The sequence below is a fragment of the Myripristis murdjan genome, chromosome 15 (genome assembly GCF_902150065.1).
Source record: "Myripristis murdjan chromosome 15, fMyrMur1.1, whole genome shotgun sequence".
NCBI lineage: Eukaryota > Metazoa > Chordata > Actinopteri > Holocentriformes > Holocentridae > Myripristis > Myripristis murdjan.
Genome location: NC_043994.1, coordinates 13626171 through 13648887, shown reverse-complemented (window position 1 = coordinate 13648887; position 22717 = coordinate 13626171). Strand labels below are relative to the sequence as shown.

Here is a 22717-nt window from a genome sequence, read left to right as displayed (position 1 = left end):
TCGAATTCTCCAGTAACAGAGGTGGTAAGTTTCTTAAAACATTGAAAGTAAGGTGTCTATACTGATTGAATGTCCTCCCCTGCCCAACATAATGCAACATAACCACACTCTATTTGGTGTGTTTCTTATCAAACACTAAAGCCATGGGTAACTCTGGTCAGTTGTATCTAAGGCAACATCGATGATGTAATCAGATTACAGAAAAAACAAATTGGCACTTCATTTAGTACAATCAAAAGAAACTTTCATGGCTTTGAAAACATCCACATTATACCTCTTACATGAATCATAAATTGGCATTTGATCTGTTTTTCATCCTCTTGAAGTTATTCAATATTTGTGTTCTTTAAAGATATAGTTTTAGCAGAAAGTAATTTGTTTAGAGCCACATCTCAGCATCCCTTATTAATAGCTTTTATTGCCAAAACAAAGGCACTGAGAGGAAACATGAAAACAAAACATCAGCTCTGGATCAAAACAGACCTTTATGTCTAACTGCTGCAACAGATAAACAAAAAAAAAAAAAATCTATGCAAACACTACCATTCTGTTGCGGTACAAGTGCTTCTAAGTGATCTGTATTTTTAATGATGCAAAATTCTCATGTAATTTCAACTGAATCACAGAAAACAATCTTATGTGTGAATATTGTGTCACACAGTTAAGATAAAATATACAATGTACTGTATCTCAAAATATGGTTTGAATATGGGAGATGTTTTGTTACTATAGTGGTGAGTATTTGATTTAAGGGGGCTCTTTCATCCAAAGAGAGGAGGAAAGGGGCAAGACTCATCACAATGCACAACGGGAGACAAATCAACAGAAATCAAATGGCTAAGGCCCCAAACATGTTTTATGAAACATTTGCAATCCTTTCCTGTTCATAGACCGCTTACATTATTTGAAAAATTGAGAGGTGTGGGGCACATTTGTGGTTGGGGAAAGGGTCAATATGTGAAGGGTCAGTTAGAAGTAAGGTTAAAGGTCGCTTTCTCCATAAAGGGCAGTGGAGAAGGCAGTGTAGTCTAGCGCCCCCGGTGGTGCTCCATGGCCTTTGTATGGAGGCATCCTCATGATGCAGTACTCTGCCTGGTCAGGAGGAAGCTCTCTCCTCAGCTCTTCCACCAGGATGTAGGGCTGTGATGATGGGGAACAGGAAATGTATTTCACAATATTGAACCAATCTGAGTCTAGCTCTGTGATGTAAAAATAAGAGCTGTGTTGAGAAAAACCAACAGGGGATCAAATTTTAGAGCAGAAGTAAACTTTGCTGGACTGAGCATTCCTAGGCTGGGTTTCAGAAAAAGCTTCGTGCTAATCCTACTTTTCCAATTAGTTAAAGTGCAACGTTGTAGATCATAAATCAACACAGCGTGGCAGGCACTTCTTGAAATCAAGCTGAGCTGGAAATTATGGCTAGATTGACTACACTAGATTAGACTCGACTAAGAATATCTGTCCATATGTCAGTAAGCTACAAATACACACATACCTTGTCAGTTGCCAGGATCCGGAAGGACGCCACAACTTGCTCTGCAGTGTCTGTATCAGCGGTCTCTCTGGTCATGAAATCAATGAAAGACTGGAAGGAGACTATTCCAGTGGCGTTGGGGTCCACCAGCATCATTATACGGGCAAACTCCACCTCGCCCTGAGAAACGGATGCACAGAGGCAGAGAGAAGGGACAGTATGTGTGAGTTTCGAAAATAAACCATACATTATTAAAGAATGTTTTTCCATGAATATTTGAAAGTAATACAGCAGCCCACCCATCCCTCTACAGAGCTTGAAACAGCCTACCAAGTCGTAACCCATGGAGATGAGACAGGCTCTGAAGTCGTCAGTGTCCATCGCCCCGTTCTTCTTCTACAGATGGAAGCCAAAGGTCAGGCGGGTTTACCATACAGCACATGGGGTAGGAGTGGGGAGGGTAGAGGAAGGGGACAGTGAAAGAAATATATGAGCACAACTAGCACAGAGAAGACACAAACAGAAGAACAAAAGTGGGCAGACACAAAACTTCCAGAGAAACAAGAAGAACATATTTAGGATGTCTATGATAGTGCTGTATATATTGTAATTAAAGGTGTAGCATGTAAAAATAGCAAAGTCACTACATCTTCAGCTAAGCTATAAGACTAAAAAAAAATATGCAAGGTATAACTATAAATGGCTTCCCAAGCACAGTATGAATGCAGCTACTGCCTATGATAGATTTTTTTGTGGTATTCTAGTGACTGCAAAGAGAAATTTTCATTTGCCCCCTCTAGTAGAAGTCACTTGAGGTCAAATGCAGGGTAATTCGCACAGCAGCAACCCTGGAGCTGGTAAAAATTCAGTGTCTAGCACATGAGCACCTCTTCAGGGTGGATACTTGAGATTATGGGGGAATCTGACCTGCAGTCTCAGAGTTGCATACTTATATCTAAGCAGCAGAGAACCTCGTGCTAATTTGCCGATGATGTGCTGACACCGCTGCAGCCATGTCCCAAGTAAATGGAAAAAGGAGTGCAGTTGCAGATCTATGTGGGTGGAGCACTATACCCGGTCAAAGTGGTTGAAAGAGGATCTGAACTCGTTCATCTGCTGCTGGCTGATGCCCTTGGCATCCCGGGTCAGGATCTGGGTCTCAATCTCATTGATGGTGCGGGCAATGGTTGTGAGGAGCAGCTCCCAGCCTACACGGATGTGCTGTTGAAGTGATGACAGGGCACAAATGTTAACATGGAAAAAGACAAGCTTTTAGCAGTTTCATGAATAATACTAAGTGAATATGGTTTATCTAAGTACATATTTAGATACAAATTTGCACACTTGTGGGAGTATGCATGCATAGCTTAACTATGAGCTAATATCACAGCACAGTGAAAGACTTTTTGCTGTTTGAGACTGTCCTGTACCTCCATGGTGTAGTTGGTGTGTTTGTTATCAAACACCAGTGACTCTTGGATTAGCTGGTGGTCTCCTTCCAACTTATCAATGTTGGGCTTGTAGGCGACGATGACGTGCTCGCACTGCTTCAGCTGGGTCATCTGGTCCTCCAGGGTCCCTCCAAGCTCCAGGGAACAGCGACCAATCTCCTGTTTTAACAACAAACGTGGGCAAGTCAATATTGAAACATGTCTGAAAATAATCAACCTACCATTTTTAGGAGTTTTTGTTTTTAGATTAGACAGAGAATTACTGGTGAAGCTTGTATGTCTAACCTCCATTCTGGTCTGGATCCAGGGTCCAATGAGATTGGCCTGGGCAGCAAACTGTCGTCTCAGCCTTTCATGGGCATGCTGGCGTGCCATCTCCTCCTGGAGGGCGCCATCTCTCTGAGGAACCAGCTTCTTCACCTAAAAAAAACACACACAGACACCGTGGGCCTTGTCAGTATTCTGAGAGGCTGGCCCCTCCTGGAGAGAGCCATTTAATTCAACCAGTGTGCTAGTATAATCTTATTTTGAAGCATACCTTCCATTTCAAAGATACAGTATTTGAGCAGCATTACATTTTACCTCCAGTGCAAAAAAAATAAAATTAAATGAGATTTTTCAGCTTGTTCTTTATTTGTTGTGAAAGGCCAAATAAGCGACACTGATACAAGATTCAATTCCCCTTGATTCTGTGCCATGGTATATGTGAGCTTTAAAGATACTGCTACCTTATCCCACTTGTTGAGAAGCTCTTCAATTGTGATGGTGCTGTAGGGGTTGACGATATTGGCCTTGATCCCATAGCTCTGGGAAATTTTCTGCACCTCATTGTGGATTCCCATGATAGCCTGTCTCTCTCCATCTGCCTCGGGGAGGGTAGCTTTGAACTGCTCATGAGCTGCAATTAGACTCTGGGAGGAAAGTGATAGGGAAAACAGAGGATTGGGGTATAAAGATGTCCTGAGACTTCATTCAAAAGTGAGGGAGCTACAGCACATTTACTCCTAAACGACTCCTAAATGTTATAAATTATTGCAACATTATATGATTTTCTTTTGCATCTGGCAAACCTATTGAGTCATTGATATTTGTAATGTAAGGCTACAGTCATGACAGTAAATACATGCTGAATCACCGTCTTTTTTTCCCCCCAAAAGTATGGTAGGGATATTGTGTAAAACTCTAATTTGTGAGCCTACTGTGAGTGAGCCTACCTGGACTTCTTCAATAGTATGCACTATAAACATATCCTGCAGATCCTCCATGGCTCCTTCCATCCAGTTGTTGAAAGGGGCCGACCGCTTGGCAAATTCCAGGAACAACTGATCAATAGTCTCCAGCAGCTTCTCTGTCCGCTGAGAGGACAAGAAGAAGACAATAGAATTAATTCCACAAATGCACTCTACTGATATAGATCCATATTGTTTATAGTGTATTGTGTTTATCATTCATACGTTTATGTGGTGTGACATGCTGTTTTGCTAATCTATAGTCCATTTCAAAATCTAAGAACACATATACAGATACATTGGGCAGTGGCACATAGGTGAGCATAGGTCACTTCTCTATACACACTGACCTGCTGAGGAACCCGTCGTCTTCATTTCTTGCAGACAAACCCCAAATCAAACACCTCCTCACCTGTTTTGGATGACTAACCCCAGAATGCATCACACTGTTATGGCCCTGATAACCTCAAACTTTGGCAAGGTGGTCCCAGTCAGATTAGAAACCCCCGCCCCTCAGGATGGGATGGCATGGAATTGGGAGAGATGGGACAGAAAACAGACCCCTGTCCCTGTCATTCAGACTAATCCTTGGCCCTTTTCCCGGGCCCTCACACGTTTGCAGGTCTGGAACGCCCGGCGCGGATCAGAGGAAGTGGCTAGTGGGCTTCGTGCCAGACATATCCTGGAAAAGCCTCTAACATCTATTTCCCCTTTATCCTCTCCGCCCCACTATTTTACCCTCTTATCTGGGGCAGGGATCTTTTTGGAGCTCCAGTTACCTCTCCTCATCAATCAGAGGTGTCCTCACTGCCTAGATGTCTTCCACAGACATTCGATTGTATTTATGTTCAAATTCTGTTTCAGTTTATCTTGCATGCAACTTCATTCTCCATCTGTTGCGGTCACTATGGAACTTTAGTGCACTCTTGTGGAAATCTACGAACATAACATATCCAAGAAAATGATCTTTGAAATTTTCTCAACTGCTTAACAGCTACAATGAATATCCAATTACTTTGATACAGAGAAGCTTATGCTGGTAAGATTTTTGTGTGCTTTTTCCAACAATGAAGTGGATCTTCTTTGCTTTTCATCTTAACCACTGACAGTAGCCCCATTTTCTTCTCATCCTTGTTGACAGACTTGAATGTTGCTCTCACCTCCAGTGCCTCTCTCCTCTTTTGGGTCAGGGTTCCCAAACGGTCCCACAGGTCACAGATGCTCTGGCAGCGCTTGTTCACACCAGCCACATCATGGTAGTCTAACTCACTAGAAAAACAAGACACACAATTTGCTTCAATTGTGGCAAAGAGCTTGGCATTGTTTCTCCTCAGCACCAATTACTGAGCATTTCAAACTGCTTCTTAACAGTAAAACTGGAAAGGTGGGAGGGTATAATGTAATGCATAAAGAAAAACACAAAGCCAACCACTGAGCCAGAGAAAAGAAAACTGTTTGCGTTATGTATTATCCTCAACTACAAAACTCTGAATGGAAAATATAAAGTAAGCCTAGAAATAAAAAAGGACAAAATAATGAAATGACCTATTTACCACCTCCTGTAACAAGTATAGAGGGTGTGCAAAATAAAAAATAATGTGAAACGGGACTTCAGAGTTACAGTTACTCAGGAGGGATCTATTAAGAGCAGCTCAACAGTTGGTATTGGCTCTGAAAATGTTTTCAAACCAAAAAGAACATATTTAATATATGTATATAGTAATATATACAAAACAGCACCAACAAAGGAAGACAGTGGTTGCAAACCCAAGCTCACCAGCAGGGATAGATATTAAGCAGGATGTCTGCTAAACACCTCAAAGCGACTCCAAAAACGACCATGTAATTAAATCAGCAGCACCACAAAGCTAATATTTCTGGCAGAGCTACGCTTGTATTTAAGTCAAGAGCACAGAGAATACTTGTTATAAAAAAGCATAAAACCTGGACTCCTGAATAATGAGAAAGCAGTATAATCTAAGGAAGCATTTTTCCTATAGTACATTTGGATGGCTTTGCATCTGAGAAAGCCAATGAGTCTGTGTTTGTAGGAAACTGCATGGACAACCACCTCACCGGAGTCATTACAGAAACTCCTCTGGTTGGTCAATGGTGGCAAGATGAGACCATTTCACATGACTAGCTGAACCCTATTGTTCCCAAAACAGCAAAACCCTTTAAATAACTGAACAATTACTGGATGTTAAGAGTACCAAGCACAAGTATGCCCCAACTAACACTCTAGTTTGGCTTTTAGTGAGAACTCAGACCAAGGGTGACCCTGCTGCTTATTGGCCTCATGTCCTCAAATTTCTTCACTGTTTGGTATAGTTGATATCAAACCACCTTAGTGACCTTTGTTAAACTAAACCATTAAGTCAGTTGGGTACTATAGATGCAAAGTGTAGCCCATCTAAGAAATAAAGACCATCTTCAGTTTAAAATTTTTTTATTCAAGTTGTCTTGACTACTTGAGTCCATTTTAACAGCAAAATTACCCTCACCAAGCTTTACCGGTCACATTAACTAATTTCTACATCTTAGTTGCAAAGCGAGCTTCATGTCCAGGTTGAGTTGATGGTGGCTGGGGAGGCTCCTGGTGCTGGTATATAAAGCTAGAGTCACTGGGGAAATCCTGTTTTTGAGCGGGGCTGCTCGGAGGTGGGTCGATAGGGAAGTGGTGTCTCTCATAGTGGAAATCACTCCAGTGGTCTCTGCCATGCTCATAATCAGACTGGTAATGTGTGACTGTGCCGGGAGGGAGCTGACCAGTCAAAAAGAGGTAGTAATGGCTTCCTGGAACTGGCCTTAGCATTTGAGAGACAGGTGGCGCAGGGACTTCAGGAACCTCAAGATTATCTGGGTCAGGTACATTGACTGACTTCTGGTTCGGGGATTCTACTGGTTGAGGAGCCATCTTGTAGGGAATCATTGGCAGGAAATGCTCTTCAGTTTCTCTCTCCTCATCTCCATGCTCGTAAATTGATGAAAAGTGGGTCAGCTCACCAGCCTGGAAGCCCTCTGGATTACTAGGTCCTGGGAAGGGAGGTGGTGGTGGTGGTGGTGGCATGTAACTCTGCTCCTCTGTTTCATGCTCTGAATTTCCATGATCATAGATTTGTTCCATGTGAGCTAGTTCACCTGCCTGGAACTTAGTTGGTGGAGGGGGAGGAAGGAACATGTTAGGCCTGGGCTCAGACGTTCTGGACACTGATTGGCTGGTAGGAGGTTCCTCCTCAGGATCCCAGCCAGAATCTACACTGGACAGGTGTGGAGCAGGGTTATTGAAAGTAGGGTAATAACTCGTTTGGTAAGTCTCTGCCGAGTACACTTCCTCTGCTGGTTCATATGCGGCTGAAACGGCATACTGAGGGAAGCCAACATTTTGGTTGTTACTGGTAGGCTGGGTAACAGCAGTTGTGGATGAACCATAATAGAGGCTTGGAGACTGCTCCATGTTTGTGAAGGTGTCCTCATAAGCAGGATCATTCTGGCTCCAACCTAGGGGGATAAAGCTGTATTGAAATTTCAATAACCCAACATGTAAAGCCGAGGTTTAATATCGAATCCAGTTTGACTGCACTGATTTAGGTGTTTCGGTTGACAAAGTTACTCTTACCTTTAGCAGGAAAGCAATGGACACTGCGGCTTAACAGAGCAACCAGGAGCAGATGGCTGTAAGGAAATAAAATCGTTTGGTCAACCATTTGAAACAATACAAGAAATAAAAACAAGCTGTAAAAACAACAACAGAGGATACAATCGTTTAACAGGGCCACATACCTTGTACGAACCCTCCCAGCCATGATGCTCATGCTCTGAAACGCTACACCCAGCTGCATGAGTGGGTGTTAGTGAAATGTGAAGCAGGAAGCAGTCTGTGGTCAATCACAGACTGAGGAGGTAACGATGGACAGGTGGCGATCATTGACTACAGATTAAGCCTGTGAACCATGTTCTCCCTTGTTGAGTGAAGTATTGAATGAAATGCACTCGAGTATAAAGGAAAAGGTTTCAATACACTCATTTTACAAATCATTCCAATGATCAAAACAAATACGAAAACATGGTACGACAGTGATTCCCACATGCAACTCACACTTTGCAGACACTGAAAATCCATCTGAGACACCACTTTTACTCTATATGATAGTCTAAAATGTCCATGTCTTCCTTCCACCATCCCAAGAGTGGAAAAAAATAAAGAAAACAGATGTATTAATAGGCAACTGCACCTACATTGTAGGTGCAGTGCTCTGGATATGAATCCTTTATTGCATGTCACTTCCTGTTATCCACCCTGTCATTTTCCACTTTACACTGCAGACCAGTGGTTCTCAACCTTTTTAAGTCAAGGACTCCCTTAAATCAAATACTCACCACTCTGTGAGCCAAATAGTCATTTTCACACATTCTCTCATCAGGCTAACTTCTAGTCATTGAAATAATATGTAGTTAAAAACTTATTTTTACAGTTGATTAACGCAACTTCTGATATCTGTGATACTGTTGTGCTTTTATATCCAGAATTTGGTCAAACTACTATCTACCTACTATCTTTTGTTATCTCTCTGTCTTTACCTGTTGTTAACTCTCTAGAATTTTATTGTTTTATTGCTTTGTATCATTGTGTTATATTTCCTATTTTAAATATGTCTTTGTTTTTAATACCATTTTCTTGTAAAACACTTTGAGCTGTATTTCATGCTATTAAAAAGGTCAACATTATTATTATTAATATTATTGTTGTTGTTGTTGTTGTTGTTATTATTATTATTATTATTAACATAATTTAATTGTGACATTAAAATATTCACAATTTTTGGGGACACCCAAGAACCTCGTCAAGGACCCCTGAGGATCCTAGGGACACCGCTGCATGTATCAGAACTGCCAGAAAAATAATCTTTACACAAAAGAAAAACAACACTATACCAGGTGATTTTACTAGTGAGTTTCCTGCTCTGTCGTCATGTCTGGCTGTCATGTTGGGCCTCCATGAGGCATGACTGAAAGCCGATGCTATAGGGAGTGCGTACTTTAGCTCCTGTGCGATGGCTGCAATCTGCTCCACTCTGTCCTGGTGTGCTGCCAGGTCACTTTCAAAGGCCTCATGTTTCCGAAGCAGTGCCCGTACCTCTGTCAAGGTGGCCGATTCATAGTCCTTCTGGGACAGGAGATACTCCTTGCCTGAATGTCACACACACACACAAACACACACACACACACACACACACACACACACAACAACAACAACAAAGAGGAGGTAAGAAAGATGATGAGAGATCGTTAGTGAGTTCAGCACTTCTTTGGGTATAGCAGATGGAGAGAAAGACCTGTGGCAATTCACTACAGCTTAATCTGATTGGAAGGATGAAACAACGTTATATCTCATCTCCTTTGGGATGAAAGTAAACAAACTACAGAGGTAAAAAAAAAAAAAAACAACAACAATAAAACATGGAGGGAAAGAACAGAGAGCTGATGGACGGCACAGGCATAACAAAGATATGCAGACCCATAGATGAAACAGAGAGAGATAGCCGGCAAATGCAAATACAAATGTGCAAACAGATAAACAGCCAAACTGAGTGAGGACTGACCGCTAGCCCAGGTCTCGTGATTGGTGGCTTTTTGACGAAACTTCTCAGCCAGGTGGTCCAGCCTCTCCAGCCTACGGATCTCTGTGAGGAGCCACTCCTCGTAGCCCTTCTCTGCCTGCTCCAGGCCCTGCCATGCACTGGCTATGTCCTGCACGCAAACACAACATCAATGAAAAATAACTGCTATACATGTCAATCTGTTAACTTGTTTTGACCCAATTTTATTATTGCACATATGGAAAATTCATAAATAAGGGGCACTACTGTAATAAGACACTTGTGACCATAGCAAAAATAGTTTGCTAATATCATTGCTTGTTTGATCTGTCCATGTGAACCATTAGAGTAGTGTAATAAGACATTTTCCCTCTATTTGCAGACAGGCAAAACCTGTTAGTCCTTGTGTCATTCAGATGGGAGTACACAAACATTTGCCATGAGACTAGACAGAAACAATTATACACAGTTACAAATGTGACAACTCCTTTGATTGTTAAATTATGAGCGGATCCAAACTCACAGTCAAAATGATGAAAACAGTGGGAAGAATTTGGATTGGAGTAGTGACTCACAGACACCATCTTCCCCTCAGAGGGCATGAAGGCGGGACGATTGCTGATACGCAGTTTGGTCTGCAGGGTGTTGAAGCTGATCTCCAGCTGGCACTTCTCCTGCACCTTAGGGGGCTTGTGCATGCGCCTGTAGTCCCTGAAATCCTCCAGCTTCCTCTGCATCTCCACCATAGTCTTCTCCGGCGTCCGGTTCTCCAACCAGGGAGTGGTGCGGCGGATCCACTCCAGCAGCTGAGGGACACAAGAGGAACTTGGGAATAAATGAGGAGGCAAGAGAGCTCCATGGTGAGATACAAAAGTGCCAGAAAGACTGTGATGAATTATTAATCATTTCAGGAAATGGGATGGATAGAAAAGCTAGGGATAGAAAATAATATACATTACAGATTTTAATTATTTTATATCATTAACTGAATTCTGTAGCTGTTATGTAAAGAGAGCATTAAAGTACTTTGAACTAGCTTTACATGTAGAGCAGAGGACTTGTGCTTGTGTAATATTCATAATTATGTCCCACAATTTAATTTCTCCTTCAAAAAATCAAAGGTTTCATTACACAGAGTGTCATCATCTAATAGAAGAAATCAGTTTTTTGGGAGGATTTAAACTCTTTTTTGTTTTACCTCACTGGCCAGTCTCTCATACTCCTCCATCAGTTTCTCATTCTCTTGGTTGACACCCAGCACCTTGCAGATCCTGTTCGCAGCCGTCTCTGCCTGAGAATGGAAGGAGATAGAAGGAATGGCAGCAGGGCAAACAAATGATCTAATAACATTAAAAAAAAAAGTAAAGCAATGTGCCATGTTCACCAACCAACATTCAAATATTTCTACCATTAACCTCACAATGTTATTGCTCTAAACACCATGTAAAACTGTCAGTAGATTTTTTCTGCAGCAAAACCTATCCTCAAAAAAATGTGTATGGACATGAGAGATAGTTACTGCATTAAAACATACAAGTTGTAATGCTAGAGCTTCACCCTTTTTACCTGTTCAGCTCCAGCAAAAGCATGGTAAAAGCAGGACACATAGGTCATGATAGCTCTCTCATCAGGCTTGGGGGTGTTGATGATGTCTACAGCATCGAAAGGGCAGCAAATGCAAAGGTGGAAAATAGGGAGAGAAAGGTAAAAACAGTAAGGTTAATGATGATGGAGAGAGCACAGGTTTCAGCACATTCATCTGGAACCTGCTCCTGCTCTACGCTACTTTTGGGAATATGGTTTGTTATGGTTTCATTTCTGCAATAGGGCACGGTTGACTGGCCGGGGCACCATTAAGCTGGTGTGAAATGAAGGAAAAACAAACCTTCTGGCAGGATTAAATGGAGCATCAGTAACTTGTTTTATGTTTCACTGACTGAAGTCAATCTGATCCAGTCATCACAGTAGTGGCGATGAAAGCCTTTACAACACAACTGCTTAAAATTGTTGTCACCTTCTGTGCCTTTGAAACTATGTGATAACTGGAGACATAAATCATAGCAGTTGTTTGAAATCCCTCCCCTCGTCTGTGTGAGAGAGACCAGGGCGAAAAACAGACCTCTAACTTCATACTCGTGCCTGAATGTCATATTGTAGCAGTTAGGTAAATTACTGAACCCTTGAAACAAATAATTCATGTTAAGTCTTACTCCATTAAACATTACCCTCTGCATCCAGCATTTTGGGAATGTCCAGGTGTTTCTCAGCAATGTCAAAAGCCAGGTTCAGGTTCCCCAGAGGATCATCCTAAATAAAGAAGCACAATGCTACATCACTGCATGGCAATGGTGGACTTAAAATACCTCTGTGCTGACCTCTATGCTATGGTGGGCCCATTACACTCCCCGATCATTTACAGTGCATGCACATATATCCTGATGTAAAAAAATTGAAATACATATTTGCAAGTACCCTTGTCACAAAAAACAGCTCTTGATATGGTAAGTTTTCTTGACTATTTTTAGGTCCTGCATAAAATTTTGTGTCAAGTATCATCACTCCACGATGCCTAAAACCAAATTAAAACCTAATGTCTTTTTTTTTTTTTTAATGCACTGTGTTTTAATGGGAAAAAAAACACTATTTTATTTTAAGTTACCCAGTTGCAGAAATTTGCCTGTCCTTTTTGAGGCACCTGTCAGTTTCACACTATAACTATAGATTCCATAGTAGGAAAAAAAATCAAATCATAAGAACTTAATCAAGGAAATTTACTTTCTCACACAAGCTAATCTAACACCCAGCATTTGGAAAAACTGGGATGCTTGCATTAGGCCAACAGCTGACAGTAAACCCTTCCTGCTAATGGGCAGAGTGAGTCAGTGAGAGTGCTTAGTGTGCATGGGGGTATGGGGATCATGCTATCATGCTGCAGCTATTGTCCCTATCTCTGTACCGCTCCACTCTGGGAGGGAAGGGGGAGAGGAGTAGGGGGTGGGGGCACACTACATGACAGGGCCAGCTGCTCACAGATCCAGTGCAGGGCACATAGATGGATGGATGGAGTGATAGGTTGATGGCAGAATGGAAGGATGGATGGATAGAAGGATACCCCAAGGTCTGTGTGTATGTATGAGTGTGTGCTGGTCCCTCCCTGTTCACAGCCGTTTTGGCAGGCTACAACACTCTGAGATTAGCAAACATGCTCACCTGGAGCCAGACTGGCGCACAATGCAACTGTCTCCTGGCAGTGTAAGCAGCACAGGAAAGTGGAGGTGTGACTGAGTGTGTGTGTATACGAATGTGAAAGAGACTGAAAGGTTGAGAAGGATCAGTAGAGAACATGAGATATGAATATGTGTGAGTGTGTTTGTATGTGCATGTCTAACTAAAAATTATTTTGCTGTCCCTATGGCCTATTTAGTCTATATACACCTTCTATTAGAGAGAAACATGTGACAACGACCAATGAATATCACAATAGGTTTGGAGACTCCACATATCTATTCCCATTACAGTCAATGAGCAGGGTACAGTACAGTATGTGACAGCCTGTGCCATAGCAGAGGTAAACATAAGCCAGGGCTCTGTGGAGACTAGGCTCATGTTTCTGTGTCTATTCCGGGTCGAGACCAAGTCAGGTCGGCAAGTTATACAGGGATAAAGCACAAAGCTACTCCATATCAAAAAAATGAAAATAGCAGAATTATTTTTATTATTATTAACAGTAATGTCCTCATATTGGGCTCAATTTGGACTGTGTTGAGTTGTCAATTGTAACTGAGATCCAAACCATTAAGCTTTGCATATTTGAGCTTTTGTCCTCAGATGTCTCACTGTCTTTCCTGCTGGTATGGTGAAAAATCAGGCCACAAACTTTTCACCTTTTTCTCGCCTTACCGAAAAGGCATTACCTTTAAAGCCGCGTGCCTTTCAGTTTGATTGGGACAATGGTGTGCCAAGATTCATTGGCAATTTGCTCTTGGCGTATGAACTGATTAAAAAGTTAGGTTTTCTACACACTACACATTTAGCCTTTTACTTGCATGAAAGCTTAGAAATAATTTGATATATCAAAAATACATTCCAAGCTATATGAAAAGCATTGTAATGGCAAGTGATTTCTACACAACACACATTAAATCTTTGGTCATGTTCGAATAACTTATCAAATAAATGTTCATGGATTTTTCTCTCCTTATTATTTGAAGTTTGGTCTTGCACCCTGATGGTAAAATACATTGTATGGACAAAAGTATTGGGACACACCTCTTGATCACTGAATTGTGTTTAGGAACCACAGCAACTCAGCCACCTAGTGGCAGACCACATAAAGTTAGAGAGCGGGATTGCCGAGTACTGAGGCCAATGCTCTGCTGCCTCCAAAACGGCCTCCTCTGGCATTAACATGAGCACAAAAACTGTGCACCGGGAGTAAGGCATACAAGCCTTACATCACCGAGGATAATGCCAAGCATCAGATGGAGTGGTGTAAAGCATGCCGCCACTGGACTCTGGAGCAGTAGAAATGTGTTCTGTGGAGTGACCAATCAAACTTCTCTATCTGGCGGTCTGATGGACGAATCTGGGTTTGGTGAATGCCAGGAGAACGTTCCCCACCTGACTGCACTGTGCCAAGTGTAAATTTTGGTGGAGGAGGGATAATGCTATGGGCTTGTTTTTCTGTGATTGCCTCGGCCCCTTAGTTCCAGTGAAGGGAAATCTTAATGCTTCAGCTCACTAAGACATTTTGGACAATTCTAAGGCCCTTTTCTGTTACAGCATGACTGAGCCCCAGTGCACAAAACAAGCTCCATAAAGGCATGGCTGTGAGTTTGGTGTGGAAGAACTTGACTGGCCCGCACAGAGCCCTGACCTCAACCCCATCCAACACCTTTGAGATGAACTAGAACAGAGATTGTGAGCCAGGCCCTCTGGTCCAACATCAGTGTCTGACCTCACAAATGCTCTTCTGGATGAACGGGCAAAAATTATCACAGACACAGAGCAAAACCTTGTAGAAAGCCATCCCAGAAAAGTGGAAGTGGTTATAACTGTAAAGGGGGGACCAACTCCATATTAATGTCTATGGATTTAGAATGGGATGTTATAAAAGCTCCTGTAGGTGTAACGTGTAGGTGGCCCAATACTTTTGTCCATATAGTGTATGTGCAGTTGATAGCACCCAAGATGTTTGAAATTCAATGCAATCACTTTTGCTCTTAATCTTTCATCTTTGTGAAGTGTTTCTCCCATATACTGTATTTCTTTAGTGCGTATGCCCATTGGCATTAAGAACTACATCATGAAGTGGACAGAGACCTAAAATACTTCCACACCACTGCTGTCCGCCTTGTTTGGCTGACACAGCGCCTGTTGCCATGATGAAAAGGACATGCGTTACCTGAAGTAAGAAGGGAAGAGCATCAGCTGTGTTATCTGTCTCTGCACATGAGCAGCAGAACACTGGGCACCCTGGACATTCATTAAACCCAGAACATTTAGACGTTTTGTTGGCATGCTCTGTGCCCAACGGTTGTCTATTGTTTGATGATCCCCTTAAAAAAAAACTGAGCGCACATCGTGTTTGCTTGGTTATGAAAAGTAATAAAATTGCTTTAAACACCATTCCAGTTATTCAAAAGCTAATCAAAAGCATTACACACTCGAATGAATTTCCTTCAAGATTCTGTGACAGAATAATTCATATCCTGTTTGATGCATTTGCCATCAGTATTTGATATGCAAGCTGTTCATAATAAAACCTTTAAAGGCCCTACAACTACAGCAGGGTTTCAGATTGATAAAGGCAAGAGCACAGAAATGGGATTCAGATTAAGGCAGAATCCGTATATCATAATGAGCAGCTGGACATGCCTTGGTTTACTCATCACTTTAAGTTTGCATTTTGCAGGAGGCCATTATTCCCTCGTAACAAATCCACCATGGCAACTGGTGCAGTGGGATGCACAAACAAAGACTAACTTATGCAAAACTGCATTGCACTTAAATAAAGGTCTGAATTTATGCATATTCTGTTGAAAAGAAGAGCGCAGCATGTACATGACTAAGTAATCAAGGATGGCATTAGACTAGCTCTCAATTATGATAAACCACACATCTGCTGTTGAGACACATAATGGCCATAAATCAAGAATATAGCCCCCATTCAAATGGCATGCTGTTTATCTACAGCAGTCAACACTACACAGCGACGTGCTGCATACTATTTCTGCCATTGACAACCAAATGAACTTCCCATAAAGTAGAGAGCTAGCATTGCCTAAGGCCATTTACACTGTACATAATATAGGAACTGGTTCTGGTACCTCAAAAGTATCCCAAAAAGACAGTCCACACAAAACTTACTTGATTTACAATACTTTATAAGTTTAACTTAACTACTCCTCTCTACAATGTCTGGAAGAAATAACATGATGCGATCTTCCTACAGTACCTTCAAACTATAATACTTAATGAGATCTGGAACAGGGCACACAAGAACGCCAGCCCATCCTTCCAGCTTAGAGAACTGAACTGCAAAATAACTTGTGAGCAATGGAGAATGAGTTAAAAAAGTTAAAATGTCAGACAACTCTTGTTCTAAACCTAAACTAACAATTTCTTCAGTGTTTTTCTGCATAGGTGAACACCGATCTAAATCAACCCAAAGGGACATTCTACCAATTCCACCTTGTGTTCATTTTCATTAATTCACACTGTGAAGGAGATAGAGGTGTTAATTTTGTGGACATGGGTCTGTTAGTGTTTGGAGATTGACACACAGCATCCTGGTTACAAGTGAGGCCACACTGGACACCTTGTTCAGCTTAGAGTAGTCGATGAGGTCGGGTCTGTGTCTATGAATCAGGGCGCAGAAGGCCAGGCCGTCCTTCCAGCTTCACCAGCCAACAAGCAGAAAACCAACATGTCAGACTTCAAAGGGTTCAAACAGGCAATATACTACGCTCAGAGGTGAAGCTGTCTCTTGGCGATGACAAGTATGAGAAAGTCCCTGCATTCAGTTCCAGCATTAACCATCGGGGGTCAGAGTGCAACAGTAACAGGTATTCTGTTGATACCAGGCTGAAGTTCGCACACTTTGTGCTGTGAAGGTCAGTTTTGTGAAAAACTGAACACTGGCATAATGCTATCTGCTGATGCTGAAAAGATGCTAATGTGATCATTATGTTACAATGCCATTTTATTATATTACCACAGTCTGTACAAATATGTGGCTGGTAAGGAGAGAACTAGTTTTATTTGATGTTTTTGACTGCTCAGAACCTAAGAATTTGTATTTCACCTTGAGCAGCAAAAAATATTAACATGCACCTTTAGAGAGAAACTGAAAGCCAAAGTCCAGATTTCCAGGTCTCTAATGCATGCAAGTGCTGTCTATATTGCCTTACATGAGCACCATGGCCATTAGTTTTACACTGCAAAATGAAAACGGTCTAATGAAGTACATCTGGATTCAAATCACTCATTCATTTGGGGTATACTATGACTTGTATATAATGAGGTTAGAACCTGAACCTCACCTTTGCTACTGGTTTTGTAAAATGTTAACATAACTGAACCAGACATTTACCTGACATGGAAGTTTTGGACATTGACATTCCTGTAGGGGGCAGTCTTTCTCTGGCACCACAGCAGAAGGCCTTCCTTGGCAGATGTTTCTGAGGAAAGAGCGGATTGACAGATATTTAAAGAAATCTATTGGGATATGATTTTGTGTAGGATGCTGTATGGGAGTGTTCCTGTGTTCCAGGATTTCTCTGTGCTAAGATGTGTTTGGAGACATCCACATGTATATTTGAGCGTCAGATGTTTTCATTCAGCTATTGCAATTCCCTTCCCCACTGCTTTTTGTGGCCACGGCATCCTCAGAAAACCTATTGATGACATCTGTCTCACTAGAATTTAATCTTGTATAATCTCACCTTCCACAGAAATGTCCTGAATGGCGAAGCGGAGGATGATGGTCCAGATCATTCCAAGAGTCATCTTTACATTTCCATCCACAATCTCTGAAAAAGGAACAAGCTGTTATGATCAAATGTGTATCATAAAATATTGACCCAATGTTCACAGTTAACCAATGTCATTTATAGACATTATTCTATGTATATAGGTCCATACTGGACAACCAACTGTCTTTAGTACATTCATACTGTGTATCCAGGAAAGATTCAGGTACCTTCAGCTCCGATCGAGACCAGTTTTACACCTTTGCTTGTGATGAAGTCCAGGGCTTTGTTGACGTTGGCAATCTTATGGAAACGCATCTTCCCTCTGTCTGGCTTGGGTAACCTCTCTCCTGCAGATGGATTATAGGGAGCATGAAAATTTAACGAACTTAAAAATGCAATGAAACTTAAAGATATGATAGAATTGTGTTATTTTTGGCAGCTTGGGCCACATTTATATATCCGACCTGAGATAACCTCCAGAAGAAGCATGAGTTTGAGTCCATTCCTGAAGTCCTCCTCAATATTTTCAATCTGTGTCCCTGCTTTCCTCAGGTGGGAGTTACACCAGGCTGTGAAGGTCTACCAGAAGAGGGAGACTCAAGCCAGTCAAATGTGGATTCGACACTACACCAATCCATAATACTTTCTATGTAAAAATATACTTATGCAGATAATTTTAACTTCTGTCCTAAAAGTCCCCAAAACTCAGTGTGAGAAAAAAGTGGCAGATAACAGAGAGTAGACTGAAACATTAAAAACACACCGCATGGTATCTCTTAATATTTGAGTTGCTATGAATGTATGAGAGACATTTCAAAAGCAGACTCCTAAAGGCAAGTTGGGCTTTTGTCCTTTTTCATCTGAAAATCCCCCATGTGGTCCATGGATTACATGATGAGCACTATGTTCCTCTTGGCAGTGGATGTCAACAAACTGAAGGAACTAAGAGCTTAACAAGTCTTTCCTACACCCTTAACCTCTCTCACCAGTGTCACATTTTGAGATTAACCAATTTGTCGAGGGTCAGTCGACCCTTTGGTGTCTGATTGCAACTTTTTCCTATGTGATCCTGCCACTGCTGTAAAACACCAGTCTTTTGAAGCATATGGCAATTATCAGAGCAAATGTGCTGTAATGTGGGGTACACGTGTTGTACCGAAACGCTGTGAGACGGGTTTAGACGGGATCATTGTCTTTCTCCTCCTATTTTTATATCCAAGTCTTTCAATAGCCCGCAGCAGAGTTCACAGGCGATCAGTGCTGTACAGGCGAAAGCTACGGGCAGACCACAGAGCACATTCCGACTGATATAAGGTGTTAAATTTAGACTGCTCTGGTGTGCCTCACGATAAGAGACAGGGAGGAAAACGTCAAAAGATGAGTGAAAATGTCATGTGGGTATGGGGCACGTCACTCTGTCACTATTCTGGCACTGCTAATATGATCAGTCCCAGCTGTGAGGAGATAGCTTTATCACAGTGCATGAATAGTGTTCTTCCAGGTTACAGTGATTGCAATGCTAAGGTATGGACCAAGGCAGGCATGGATAAAGGATGGGAATATTAGGCATAAAGTAAGTATACACAGAGGCCATAGAAAGGAATAAATGCATCCTTAATATTGTCCAAAATGTTACCCTGCATATCTCCTACAGACAGAGCCATACAACTAGGCTATTATCAACGAGAAATATGATCTTTGTGCTTCTCGGTGCCCTGAGCAATGAGCTAATCAACACATACAGCCAAAAATAGTGTTAAAGACGGCAGTCATTCTGCAATATAAGCTAAGTGGACACTTGACATGCACTCTGATGATATTTTGCTCTTGCACGACCCACCTTAAGATGGGTCAGAGAGTGTTTCACATTTCTTTCAGACCTTTACAGTTTTTACACAGCCTTGCTGTATTGTGTATGGGTGTCTACTGTCAACCCAGCTGCCTGCACAGGCGTGCCCTCTGAGAGCCTGTGTGAGAAAGGGAATATTAGAGGCCTTAGGATAAAGGCCATCTCATTCCAGAGTGAAAGAACCCCCGGGGTTTATGTGACATTGAACCCCTGCCCTCCTTGTTAAAAAACGTGGCTGGCTGGCGGGCTTCAAGTCTGACCCCACCACAGTCACAAAACCCCACTGCCCACTTTCCACCGGCCCCACCTTTTGCCAGCAACACTGAACACTGACGATTACTGCTAAAAATATTTATGAATCACGTCCAGGGAGGACCACCCCTGTCACTGAACTGGCTGATGCTTCTGAAGCTGCACTAGGTCAGAGACTGGCTGTATAAGGTATCCAGGGGATGGAAAATAAATGAGTGGAGTGTTTGAGTGGAGTTGCAATGATATATGAGAGCTAGATAATGGAGTTGGAGGGGAGAGCCCTGACATCTGAAGACAGGCTCTAATGAACACATCAAGGCTTTTCCTCATTTCTCCATTGTATTTACTTCACAAGTAATAATTTCTCACCATTAATGACGTATTCATCCGATCTCACGGTTTCACTTTATCCGTAATCACCCAAGCCTGGTGGTATAGGCTTGGCAGGTTTCATGGGTCAGCCATAACTACTGAGTATTACTCTCAGTAACACAAATCAACAGTGGAGGCTTAGCGTCCAACAATCCCCTCAGTAAACCTGTCTGAGTCAGGTAATAGCACACCTGACCGGGTCACATAAGCGCTGACACGTTAAGAAGTGAATTACAGTAAATGAAAGATAACACAGTGGCGGAGTAAGTCTTAAAGAAAGTCCAGCACTGTTGCATCCCGCTGTGCTGCGGGTCTATAGCAGGATAAGCGGATTAAGGCAATGTGAGGAAAATTATTCGGAAAATCTAATTATGGCCTCTTTCCTTTAGATGCTGCTATGGCCTGGAGTCTCCATTATAGTGCCAACAAACACACCCTGCCAATATTAGTGCTCTCCAGCTCCGACAGAGGGAATCATGTATGCCAAAGAGGAATGGGGACTACACAGTTTACTAACATGTGCTTAAGGCAAAGTCAAAGTCTATTTCATTTTGAGTCCATAGCAAAATCATTTATAGTTATATTAAAATCAATGCTATGCAAGTGTTGATAGAAGTCCACACCTGTACGAATTTAAAATTTGTCTCTTTTTATCTATGTCTATCATCTGTGTATATCTATATATACATCTCTCTGTCTATATGTATATTCAGCATGTACTTTTACTTTTTAATATAATATTCTCATTATTATATTTTAAAAATATTTAATGTGTTCACCACTGTTTCTGCTACTCGTACCACTAATAATAATAATAATATTACGAAGAAGAGGGAGAAGAAAAATATTGTTATATTTTGCTTGTTGGTTTGATTATTTAATTTTGAACTGGCACTCGAGAGCCAGAGATCCGTGAACAGTTCCCAAATTAACACTTGTCACCTCCACATAATCATCACTAATTAAGTCTAGAAAGCTTGCTGTGTGTTTCTTTGGCATGGAACAAGTACCACACTTGCGTTTTGCAGAGCCGCTTTGTGTTACCAGAAATACAAAGTTTTGTCATAGGCTGAGCTGCTCCCTGAGGGCCCTGGAGGACTTGATGGCCTCCAGTTGTGAGAAGAGCGGCAGTTAAGGCCCGGGCCAACTTTAAAGCCCTAAAAGCAACTGAGAGAGTGGCAGGCCTATATTCAGACGGCTGCCGCTGGTGCTGGTACAATATTTTTGCGTGGTTTCTATAAACAAAAGAATTCCGCACCAAGGACACTGGATTAACCCTACTATAATGCCTTTTGGTCCCGAGGTTAAAATTAGCTATAGCATCCAGTCTAATCCCAAGAGCGTCATCATGTGTTAGCAGCATCTGTTGACAGCTCGCATTCCGCGCGTATCACTGGAATGGCAACAGTCTGCGGAGCGCTCGCGGGGCTATTGTTAGCTGGTACCCACCGCATCCGTCCGTCAAGCGCGAGCCAAAGCCTCCCGGCCTCTGGCTCCGTCAAGTCAAACACACAAAACCACGCCGTTACCGGAAGAGATGCTCTTTTCCCTTCAAAATAAAAGGTGAAACTCGTCACTTTGAAAGGGAAAAGAACAGTCCTTTCTTCATCTCTGCGTCGCTCATATATTTTTTTGATGTGGAATAACCTGTAAAACCTTTAGTAAAAAATTCTTACCAACAATTTTATATCACGTAAAATCACGGAGGAATAAAATAACTGAATTTTCAGTGGGGAACTATGCTTATAAATGATAGAAATTAGACATGGTCCCGTTTGCCTTCTCCATTAACGTATAATTTTAAGAACTTACTGGAATAAGAAACAACAGTTGTGTTTTCATTCATTATAAATTCACGTTTCTTTATTCCCACTTTGCACAATTCAAAAACGGCTCGTCAGTAAGAGATTTATCCTAAAAGAATAATGTCACCGGAAGTCGGTTTTCTTTCTGCTGCGCTTGACACTGTTTCCAGAAGAGACAGCAGATGCCACATGCCAGGAACTTAAGAGGCACCCTGGCAGTTTATAATATGGATATGAGTTCAACACAGATAACGCCGCAATTCATTCATAGCACTTCTCATGAAAGCAGACAATACCTTGACACTTTGCTACATTGGAGCAAATGGTGTGAATTCCTTTATTTGTAACACTGCGCGCATATTTATTCAGTGTTTTTTTGTTTTAAGTCGTTTTATCTTCGACTTACTTTCCTCTGCTGTTTCTCCCAGGCAGGGTCCAGCAACAGGTCCCTGTCCCATTCCTCCTCCTGTATCATGTACTCTTCCTCGTAGCCGTTATCATAGTGCACCGTTGTCTCCACCTGGGTCATCATCTTGCTGCACTTGTTATTCCCCCGAAACTCAACTGCTTATTATCTTTCAGGACTCTTGAATTGGATGAACAGCCGGATTACAGACGCGATAAAGCCTCCCCTCTGTAGGTCTGCTTCTCCTCTCTCAGTCTCTCTCACGCTTGCCCTCGTCCTCCCGACCTGAGACACGGCTGCCCC

At 42.0% G+C, this 22717-nt stretch overlaps 2 protein-coding genes across 5 annotated transcripts; both read right to left on the bottom strand.

Moving 5' to 3' along the window:
• actn2b (actinin, alpha 2b) lies at positions 1-22705 on the bottom strand. Of its 3 annotated transcripts, XM_030070516.1 has the most exons (21): positions 22415-22705; positions 18195-18309; positions 17958-18077; positions 17701-17787; positions 17349-17436; positions 16575-16653; positions 11980-12061; positions 11321-11406; positions 10953-11045; positions 10330-10560; positions 9758-9905; positions 9194-9344; positions 5315-5423; positions 4140-4280; positions 3654-3836; positions 3211-3345; positions 2905-3084; positions 2549-2695; positions 1805-1870; positions 1496-1654; positions 1-1140 (listed from the first exon to the last, which is right to left on the bottom strand). In XM_030070516.1, the coding sequence occupies exons 1-21, from the start codon at positions 22538-22540 to the stop codon at positions 982-984; spliced, it is 2685 nt and encodes an 894-aa protein (XP_029926376.1). In that variant the 5' UTR covers positions 22541-22705; the 3' UTR covers positions 1-981. The 3 variants fall into 3 exon arrangements, with proteins under 3 accessions (XP_029926376.1, XP_029926375.1, XP_029926377.1); XM_030070515.1 differs by having other exon boundaries at positions 1496-1870; XM_030070517.1 differs by lacking the exons at positions 18195-18309; positions 22415-22705 and having other exon boundaries at positions 17701-17785; positions 17958-17973.
• Positions 6587-8041, bottom strand: LOC115372537 (leucine-rich repeat extensin-like protein 5). 2 transcript variants are annotated; one of them, XM_030070520.1, is made up of 3 exons: positions 7938-8041; positions 7774-7829; positions 6587-7655 (listed from the first exon to the last, which is right to left on the bottom strand). In XM_030070520.1, exons 1-3 carry the CDS (start codon positions 7994-7996, stop codon positions 6688-6690), a joined length of 1083 nt encoding a protein of 360 aa, XP_029926380.1. In that variant the 5' UTR covers positions 7997-8041; the 3' UTR covers positions 6587-6687. The 2 variants fall into 2 exon arrangements, with proteins under 2 accessions (XP_029926380.1, XP_029926382.1); XM_030070522.1 differs by having other exon boundaries at positions 6587-7669; positions 7938-8028.
• Positions 22706-22717: the final 12 nt, after the last annotated feature.